General features: G+C 43.4%; 1 protein-coding gene across 1 annotated transcript; it reads left to right on the forward strand.

Moving 5' to 3' along the window:
- Positions 1-533: 533 nt before the first annotated feature.
- irx1a (iroquois homeobox 1a) lies at positions 534-4,618 on the forward strand. Its single transcript, XM_070912267.1, has 6 exons — positions 534-776; positions 2,178-2,673; positions 2,782-2,954; positions 2,994-3,279; positions 3,575-3,650; positions 4,561-4,618. The coding sequence occupies exons 1-6, from the start codon at positions 534-536 to the stop codon at positions 4,616-4,618; spliced, it is 1,332 nt and encodes a 443-aa protein (XP_070768368.1).
- The last annotated feature ends 5,994 nt before the right edge of the window (positions 4,619-10,612 follow it).

The following is a 10,612-nucleotide window of genomic DNA, read 5'->3' on the forward strand; positions in this document are numbered from 1 at the left end:
GAATGGACTCTAATGCTTGAACATTTAACATACAATAAGTCCAAACACGGAGGGAGAGAGAGCGAGAGAGAGTCAGAGAGAAGGGGAGAGGGGGAGAGAGAGAGAGAGAGAGAGAGAGAGAGGGAGAGAGAGAGAGGCCCCAGCCAATGTGCTCACTCTATATTCACATTATCCACATTGCTCCAAACGAGGAGGAGCTTGCAGGCTCAAGTAGGGGATGCCAATCAAAGCATCAACTTCAAATTGTATCTGAGAGATCAGCCTGGAGACCTCAGGGCCAGGCGCGTCAGTCGGAGCGCAATTGTTGATCAGATCACATCCAGCGGACTTTGCGCGAGAAAAGAGAGGAAGCCGAGATTTAAGAGCGGGTTGTTTTGACTGCACACCACTGTATGTCTGTAGTAGCTGTGACTTTGGCTTAAACACTTTCCCTTCACTCCTCCGGGTTCCTTTTTTTTCTTTTTTCTCTCGCACACTTTTTTTTACGCGCAGTTTGTCGGACGGTACGGCTGTGCGACAATTCGGCGGTGGAGATGTCTTTCCCCCAGCTAGGCTACCCGCAGTACATAAGTGCCTCCCAGGCGGTGTACGGGAGCGAGAGACCGGGAGTGCTTACGCCTTCGTCCCGGGGAGGGAGCACCGAAATCGGAGGAAGTCCGTCCGCCACCGCAGCTGCGGTCACATCGGTGTTGGGCATGTACGCCAACCCGTACGCACACAACTACAGCGCTTTCTTACCTTACACCAGCGCGGACTTGGCTCTTTTCTCACAAATGGTAAGAATAAATGTTGGCTTTTGTGTCTGTTTACGGATTGGCGTTACGCAGACGATTGTTTATGCTGTCTGAAAAAAACAGCCATGGCAGGCTGAGTAATCTCAACAAAAAGAAAGAAATGTATCTTTCTAGTATGCCTGTTTTTTAAATATCCATCGCTAAATGTTTGTCCATATATTTGCTCGATTTTGGACAGCTCAGTGCTTTGTTTGGCAGAGTTAGGAATGTGAAAAGTTTGACTTGTGACTACAAACAAAATAAAAATTGGACTCGAAGTGATTTATTTCCCCATCAAGGAAAACATGCAAACGAAAGACGTAAATCACACCAACCATACGGTTATTATCTCATATTGCTAGATTGATCCATTGTAACGTTGAAATATATTTCACGGAAGTAAAAAAAAAAAAAAAAAAACGTGCAATAGATCTGTGTTTTAGCATGCACCAGTATAAAGAAAAAAGTTTCCTCTTGTTCCGGCCAGATTTATTTTTTTTGATCTCTAGCAGAGAGAGAGAAGTTTAGTCTATAAATATGCAATCACTTTGAATAGTGCAGGCTTTGTTTTGCCGACAGTATATCTTCCTGTCATGGTTGAATGCCACGTGGATTTTTTTCACTGTGTCTAGATGAAAAATTGTCAGACATTTATTGGCCTAAAATACACCTGGTGATAATAATTAACTTGCAGTGTGTTGATGTGTTGGCTGGTGTGTGCGTCAGGCCCAAAAGCAGAGACTATTGTCCTAAAGCTTCAAAACAAGAGCTATTATAGAAAACCCAAGCACAGGCGTTGCTCGGCTCGATCGATATGTTTGAGTGCAAATATAAACGAGGCAAAGGGGGATTCAAATTCGGCATGAAAGTGTGGCACGGGGGGGGGGGGGACTTAACTTTAGGCCTTCAAACTGCTTTGGCATACTTGAGGAGTGTGGAAGGGGGAGTTTGGCAGGTACACATGAAAGCTGGCGATCTGCATGGCATCTGCATCTGTGCGCTCACAATGATGCAACGAACTTTCTCTCGTCCAGTTGCCTTCATTTGTCCCGTCATTGTCCCGTCATTGTCCCGTCATGTAGGAGAAATGTTTGCTAATAAAAAGGTCTCTGCCTCTTTGAGTGAGTGGCTGTGCGGGCGCAGGTGGTGCTGGCATGTGATGTTTTGCAAGTTGAGAAGCTTATTTGTGGAAAGCTCAGAGTCAGGTGCAACTTGGGTTTTTTTTTTTAATAGAGGCCATTTTCACTTGTTTGAATTGCAGATATATGGACAATGGGTAAAAACGCACGAGCTACACCGTAACACTGTAAAAACAATAAGCATGTGTTTTACAATTCAGTGTATCAAACTAATGATGCACATTAACTGTAATACTGTTACAAAACGTTATCCTTTATTTTCAAGGGATCCCAGTATGAGCTGAAGGAGAGTCCTGGCGTCCATCCTGCCAGCTTTGCAGCACACACATCCCCGGCCTTCTATCCATACGGCCAGTTTCAGTACGGGGACCCGTCCAGGCCCAAGAACGCCACCCGGGAGAGCACCAGCACCCTGAAAGCCTGGCTCAATGAGCACCGGAAGAACCCGTACCCGACCAAGGGGGAGAAGATCATGCTGGCCATCATCACCAAGATGACGCTGACGCAGGTCTCCACCTGGTTCGCCAACGCCAGGAGGAGGCTCAAGAAGGAGAACAAGGTGACCTGGGGGAGCAGGAGTAAAGAGGACGGGGAGGACGGCAACTTGTTCGGCAGCGGGGACGAGGCGGAGAAAAACGAAGACGAGGAGGAGATTGATTTGGAGAGCATAGATATAGACAAAATCGACGACAACGACGGGGATCAAAGCAACGACGATGATGACGATAAATCAACGGAGGGGAGCAGGGACCACAGGGGCGGTGTCGGTGCGGGTGGAGAGTTGGACAGCTTGGAGAGAAGACGGGCCTTCGCCCTGCAGGCCCACGAGGCCTTTGACAAATCTAAGAGCACAATTTCAGTTCTCCCAGGGAGTAAGGAGAACTCGGACGGCAACAACAACACCACAAGAGTTTTGTCCCCGGATAGACCCGGGAGCTTTCCTCTCCCGTCTAACACTAAGCCGAAAATATGGTCTTTAGCAGAGACCGCCACTAGTCCCGATAGTTCATCACAGAAACCCTCGTCCCCGTGTGCCCCAGCGGCCACCACTCACTCATCAGCGTCCCACCACCAGATCCAGACCCACCCGGCCTTCCTCCCCAGTCATGGACTGTACACTTGCCAGATTGGAAAGTTCCACAACTGGACAAATGGGGCTTTCCTGGGCCAGAACTCCCTGCTGAATGTGAGGTCGTTTCTGGGAGTAAACCAGCACCATCACCACCACCACAACCACCACTTGCAGGCCCAGCAGCAGCAGCAGCAGCAGCAGCCGACATCAGTGGTGGTGTCGCCGGTAGCAGCTGCAGCAGCACTCAGCAATGACAGCAAGGCCCCACCAGAGACCCACAGTCCCAAGCACATAGGTAGGGTCTCTCTCCGCGTGCATGCGCACACATGTCACATGCAAGCGCTCAGCATTTTAAACTGAACAGAACCTGTGTGTATCCGGCTACATTAATGGTGCACCTCGTGCCTGCTTCTTATATAAAAATTATATTATATTAAATTATAACAAAGCACTGTGCACACGCATGCACGCACGAGCAGTAGATACACAACAAGACTGGGTTAATTCTTAGTTCGGCATGTTCATATGTATTGACAAAAAATCTATCCAACATGCCAGTGCTTATAAGTGTTTTTGTTATTTCCTTTTAGACCATGAAAACGATGTAAGGTCTGATTCACCTCCAACACAGACCCTCAAGTCTTCTTTTCGACCCATCCATGACAGGTGAGACAAGTTCTTACTTTCTTTTTTTTTTTTTGCTTTTGCTGATTGTTGGAAACACGTTGCCATGAGAAAACTAGCAGTGCCAGCCTTATATTCCATTGTACATTTAGACTGCTGTGACTGTTGCATTAGTGCAAGCATGAACTGAATTATTTCAGCAGTAATTAAAATAACCCAAATTAAGCACGAACGTCAGGGAAAGCGCAGGATCTTGATTAAATTATAACTCCAGAAATTATTCAACAAATAACTACTGTTCAACAAATTCCAGTGTGTAAACCTAAAGTTTATGTCTTTTTTTATTTGTTTTTTCCCCCCACATAAAACAACAATAAGAACACTACAAAATAACATAAACAAAGATAAATAAAAAACACAGTTTGCTTTGCGGGTGACGGGGGTCTTGACTCCCATCCCACACCCCCTTTAATTCCTCCCCTCTGGGGAGAGTGTGGCTACTTATCAAGTCACCGAGTAAAACGGGCTCTGTCTGGGCTGTGTGCTTTCTCTAAAGACCCCTGGGAGACCCGGAGCCCAGGGGAGCGCTCTTACCGAAGGGGGGGGGGGGGGGGGGTTTACCTCTGTTTCAAGTATTACAAAATATGCAACAGTCATATAGAAATAACAAGCATATAAGATAATTATAAATGTTAATAATAGTTACATAAAGAGAGTTTTCTTTTTTCCACACGCTAAGATATTTTGTAAAATAATTATTCTGCTACGTTATTATTATTATTATTATTATTATTATCAGAGAAAGTGTGGGATTGGAGAGGGGGGCTGCAGTCTGATCCAAACTGTTCAGGCAGACACTTGAGATGCATATTGAAACCCGCTGTCCAAACACGGCGGGGGTATTTATCTACCTCTCTGTATTATTCTTATCCAGATCCTCTCTGCCTTCCAGCGCCAGGAGTCCACAAGACGCCACGCAACGGGTCCTCACTGCTCTCTCCTCGGCTTGATCAAGACATTCTTTTTTCGTGCTTGGAAAAAAAAAGAAAAGAAAAATAGAAAAAAGACTTTACACTCCCATAAAAAAGGACAATGAGAAATAATAATGCAGCGTAGCATTCAGTCGGTACAGAACAAATGGCGTAATTTGGTAATATCCTGTGGATGGATGGATTACTTCCTCTATTGTTGTGTAGCCTATAATCGCGCCTATAATGTTACTCTCTCTCCCCACTTTGCCCAGGCAGACTGGGACATTTTGGTAGGCTTTTTACTTTATTATAATAATTATTATTATTATTATTATTATTTTTGTCTCTATCTTGTGTTTTTGGTGTCCTTTCTTTAATGTAAATACCAAGTGATTTAAATTTGTAAATAGGAAGCGTTGAAGGAATTTGTCCAGATCGTATATTTTGCCTAATAAACTAAATGAAATTATAGAGAAACCCCACAGCCTATATTTCTTTTCTACATTAATTCGATGTCATTATAATAATGATAATAATAATAACAATAATAATGATAATTATTGTTATTATTATTATTATTATTGTTATTAGTGTTGTTATTATTATTATTATTATTATTATTATTATTACTACTACTACTACAAATGCCATTATTTAGAAGAAAACATAGGCCTACTACCAATTTTATTTCAAGAAGGGTGGGAATGAGAGGGAAAAAAATATATTGGCAGGCTGCAGCCAGGCTTAATTTTATTCAAGTTTGGGAGGAAAGCAGCGTGGATGCATTGAGGTGCTAATAAGTGTCCAGATGGTTGCTGGTGACAGAAAATGGACAGGAGCAGCTGGGAAGGTCATTAAGTAATAATATGGGAACGCCCAGTCCAAACAAAATCAAATGGTTAAAATCTAATCTGTCAGAGAGAGAAGTCGATTCGAAGATAAATTATTAATATTTTCGTTTTCGGGGGAGGAGGAGGAGGAGGAGGAGGAGGAGGAGGACGCTGACATTGTCGGCCTTGTGGAGCAGGGTCAGTGTTTTTTGGGGGTCCTGTCTGTTCCGAGGCTGATAGCGATCATTAGCTTATAAAAGCAGCTTCTTTGCTCCTCAATCGGAGACCAAAAGCAAATATTGATTTAGAACAACCGCCTAATGGGGTTTAAACATAATATGGGAAAGTGCAATAATTAGCTGTGATGGTAGATGATGTGAGCATTGTGTTTTCCTCTTTTTATTTACCCACTAATATGAGGGAAAGTAAAAAGGACATTTTTAATTATCTTCTGTAAAATGGGACTGTGCTTTTTTAAAGCTTCACCTACCGTTTGATCATGTTATTGTCTGGTTAAAAACAACTCCACACATGATTTTCATTTTAAAAGTCTGACCTCAGATAACTTCAGTATAATCGGAGAAAGCTTTCTCTGTTTGAGTTAGAGCACCTCTGTTGGTGACAGTAAAGCTGCGAAGTGAGCTGTTCCAGAGGGTGAATTATTGGAGTGGCCTGAACCTGTGGAGTGACTTATGCACATCTGTTTTGCAATATCACAGCGACCTCTATAGGCGACTAATATATTGCTTGGAGCTTGAAACAGCTTTCACCTTCCAAAGAGCCATAAATCGCATGAAAATACTTGTACTATAACTGTATTATCACACACAATACAGTGTTCTGTGCACTTTGATGTAAAGCCATTGCACTGAACTGCATTACAGTATTACACATTCTAGAGGAATACACAACAAAAAGTGAAATCCCTTTATTTATGGGAATATTATGACACTAAATTCACATAAAATAGAAGAAAAAAGAAAAATATGGTTATTTTCGTTAAAGGCCAAAATCATCTTTCATGTTCAAATAGTGTTGAGTGATGAATCCTTCGCTGTTTGGAGTTGCAATATGTTTACCTTTTTAAAAGCCTGCATAGCTGCCAAATAAAGTCATTACAAATAATTGCACAAGTTTGAAACATTACAGCAAAGTGCAAAAGGGCAAAAGTGACGTCTCTTTTTTTTTTTTTAAATGCTTGGTAAACGTTGACTAGACCATATCTGGGTGGCAGAGGGGGGGGGGGCGTCTATGCGCATAAATCTGTGTCACTTAAATGGCCACTCGCTAAACAGTCACGCAGTGGAGGAAAAATTAACAAAAGGTCACTGAAGGTTTTGTTGACCGCGGCCGGGCCATTCGGCTTTTATAGTAACATTAACACAACACGAATCCATCCTAATACGCAGATCGGCTCCTCTCTCCGTCCAAGAACAGCCAACAGAGTCATTTTCACTGTAATAGTCCACGAAGGACGTTTAATATGTCTGTGTCAATATTAACTTAACTGTCACCTTTACTGTTTTCTTTCCTCTCCTTTTTTTTTTTGCAGCTCTAACTCAATTCGTGTAAAAGAGTGTTCCAGCCTCAGTCATCACATCTCGGTCGCTTGAAATTAGACTAATATGAAGCCCGAACTGACTCCTGTCAGTTCTCATGCTACTACACGTGCTTTGGCAATAATGATTCTAATATCGCGGAGGTAAAAAGGCAGGTGTGTGCATTTCATATCCCCCCCTCCCTCCCTCCGCACTCCATTTGCACATGACATCCTCTCATGAGCTGGCTTTTGGGGGCTAAAATTAAATAACCTCTCGGTGTCCCATTTATTTCTTTTGTACTGGAACAGCGTGAGGTTAGCGCAAAGGCGTTAGCTGCAGGCCATAATATTGTGTTCTCATAATATATACAAAATTATTCATTTAGTAAGTGGAAGTACAGTGGATTGTCTAATGGGTAATGAGCGGAGTTGGAGCTGATAATTAGGCTGTCACTTCCAGCCATTTCTTCTCCGCCTGCCCTGGGCCACGATGCAGGGGAGGGTAAGAAAATAAAGACCATGAAATAAAAAATGCAGATAAATTAATCAAATGTAAATATGGTAAATATGGACATAAAGAATAATGCTCTTTGGGATTACAGAGGTAAATACATATATTCTGTGGTTTTTAAAACACAGTTCCCACTATAATGTATAGTAACCACTATAACGGTTATAGTGATAAGATCATTCAAATTAATAATCACCATACAATATATCATAAATCCATTTACTCATTACTTGACTAAAAAAAGAGTTGTTTTGCTGGGGGTTTTTTAAGATAGAAAAAAAAAGATAGAAAAAAAAAAGATAGAAAGAAAACAACTCATCCACACTACTTCCAACCTTTGAAAGGCTATAACTCTCTCAACGGCTGGAAGAGCTTCTGCTATTTTCATCTGACGACTCAGTGCTGAAACCTACTCAGCTCAGGAGATATGTAAATTGTGGCTCATGCAAAGACAATAAGTTGTTGACCCTAAAACAATTTAGCATTCTGTCGCAGGCTGTGGCCCCCCCATAATACCACAGCCTTTTGTTGGTGAACAAGAACCACCCCCCCTGCAACTGAGACGTGTCACACTGTGGCAATCCATTTATTTTAGAGGTGAATTGTGCGTTGTGACAGTTTGTGTGTGTGTGTGTGTGTGTGTGTGTGTGTGTGTGTGCACGGGCGTGTGCAACATGGAGAGGGGGGGGGGCGGGGGGTGACTGCATGGGGAAGAAAGTTTATCACTGTCTTGTCTTTTTTGGCAGAAGCAGCTATTCTTACAACAGATTCGACCCCTTGTTGTCCAACAACACAAATGTCTTTGCCTCTTCTTCTCTCTTCACCCTCCTCTTCCAACCCCCGCTTCCCTTCAACGTCTCCGTTGTCTTTTCTCAAAGATGCCCGCCCATATCTGCGCCCCTCTAATCCATTTATCTAGCTTCGTGAGTGCAACGCTGGTCGAAAATGATGACACTAAAGCCGTCCCGGGCCCTGGCCCTGGCCCCAGCTGGGGGAAACACACAACAACAAGCAACAACAAGTCACTGGAGCCTGGCAGCAGCAGCCACAGCGGGGCCACCATCGAATCCCGCCACACCATGTTTAGCTGACTACTTTGCTCCTGCTCCTTGTTTCAGAGACACAATGGCAGTGAAAGGGACGGACGCCTTGGTCACAGGCTTTTCATTCCAGGAGCGATAGGCTGCTGTAAGACACGATTCTTGCCACAGGAAGAGGTTGGAGGATTCGGTTGGAAAAGGGAAAACAGAGGGAGGGACGTTCTCGGCACGGCTACACTCAAACACAAATAGCAACAAGGAACTGGTACTTGCCTGACAACTGGCTGGCTGACTGACTCGCTGCCGGTTCAGCAGCAACTCACAACAACTCGACAACCCATGCAGACCCCTTGCTGACACAAAAGCCTGGCCTGGCTCATAGATATACTAGAAATAAACACGGTCTCTCGCTCATGTTTGCCTGGTTTTCTTTCATTTGGCCCCTCAAAGCGACATTCTTATGTTTTGATCGGGCAAGAAAGAGAGGAAGAGATAACAAAGCGAGGCAGGGAGAGCAGTCGAGTAAAGTTTTCTCTGTCTCAGTTGAACATTCTTTCTGACTCTGAGTGAAGAACACAGAAAAGCTCTTTCACTCCTCTGCGATGAGGACAATATGCTTATTTGGGTCTCAGTCAAAGTGCTGTGCCAACTATTGGGGCACTAATTAGCTGGCCTAATCTAGAAATATTATCCTCAAATCTGATATATCCTAGTTGAAATGGTCTATTTTAAGAGACCTCGGCTGAACATGGAGGTTCATTATTATCTTCTTGTTTGCTACATGTTTGTTGATCAAAGTTATTTCCATGTGCCTGTTGTTGTTTAAAGGGCATTGACAGGGTCCAATATGCACACATCAGCGCCGTGTTCAGACACACATGCACACACACACACACACACACACACATACTTGTAGTTGAGTTGTGCTTCTGTTCCATTAATGATTCCGCAAACCAATTAAAGCTGGTCTGCCTTGAGTTCTCCTGAAGTATCTGCACATAGCAGCTCCACCAGAACAGAACTATATTTAGGGGAGAATGCCTTATGATTGCCCCCCTCCCTCTCATACACAACCAACACACACACATACACTCTCTCTATCTCTGACACACAAGCACGATGAACACACAGAAGCACAAGCACGCATGCACACATTCCTGGTACAGACTGTTGGAGGATCAGAAATATTTTGCCTTAATTATCCTTCAGTATGGATCATGTTCTTCAGGAGGGACTAGTAATGATGGGGGTATTTATAGTCATTCATTCTCTCCCTGTAATTATACACTCCTCAAAATTGGGGTTTTTACATTTGGCATGTGCTTGCAAACGTAAATTAGACAGACAGCACTGTTGTTGAGATCTCTTTGAAGTGAATCCCCTCCCCAAACACAATTTGATGGAAAGTTTTATTCTCTGCGATACTACTTATCTTCGTTAGTGTAGAGAGTTTGCTTCCCAGCGCTAGTTGGACAATGTTTCTCCAGTCCTGATGTAGTATCTGTTTCGTTTGACATTATAGTGCTGTATAGTGCTGCAGCAAAAAAGAAATTTACAGCTGTAGCATGTCATACATAACAGATTACCTGCTTTTGACTGCAATCTGTACAAAATTACTGTTTTTATTGCCTACAAAATTAGAGCAATAAGAAAAGGAAAATGATAAGTGTACCAATGTTTACATTTCAGTGCCGTGCCAAGCCAACCCCAAGCACAGGTATCATAACAGTGGTTTAGCTGACACTTATCTGAAGACAGTGTGTGTGTGTGTGTGTGTGTGTGTGTGTGTGTGTGTTTTTTCAATAATAAAATGCAGGTTGACATGGCAGGGAAGCCAAGGGCCTCGTGCCCCCTTTTCCTCCCAGCACAGATATTTCCACAGCGACAGATAATAAAGTCTGATTTTCCTGCCGTCTTTTCTGATGTGATGCCATTGTGGTTTGGGCTAATTCCAGGGGGCTGTACAAAGGGAAGCGCGGCCATCTGAAGTGTCATACTGCAGCTGTGGCTGAAGCACAGGAATTTCCATTTAGTAGAGGATGCTTCTCTCTCTCTCTTGCTCTCTCTGAACACTCGCAGCACATATGCAGCGCAGAAGGTGATATCAAATGC

The sequence above is a fragment of the Enoplosus armatus genome, chromosome 9 (assembly GCF_043641665.1).
Source record: "Enoplosus armatus isolate fEnoArm2 chromosome 9, fEnoArm2.hap1, whole genome shotgun sequence".
NCBI classification, from domain to species: domain Eukaryota; kingdom Metazoa; phylum Chordata; class Actinopteri; order Centrarchiformes; family Enoplosidae; genus Enoplosus; species Enoplosus armatus.

Bases quoted from the DNA above. Each gene is read 5' to 3' on its own strand.
- irx1a (XM_070912267.1), top strand. From the start codon at position 534: ATGTCTTTCCCCCAGCTAGGCTACCCGCAGTACATAAGTGCCTCCCAG. The intron at 2,674-2,781 runs GTGTCGGTGCGG...CAGTTCTCCCAG, and splicing joins GAGCAGGGACCACAGGGGCG to GGAGTAAGGAGAACTCGGAC. The intron at 3,651-4,560 runs GTGAGACAAGTT...TCTGCCTTCCAG, and splicing joins TTTCGACCCATCCATGACAG to CGCCAGGAGTCCACAAGACG.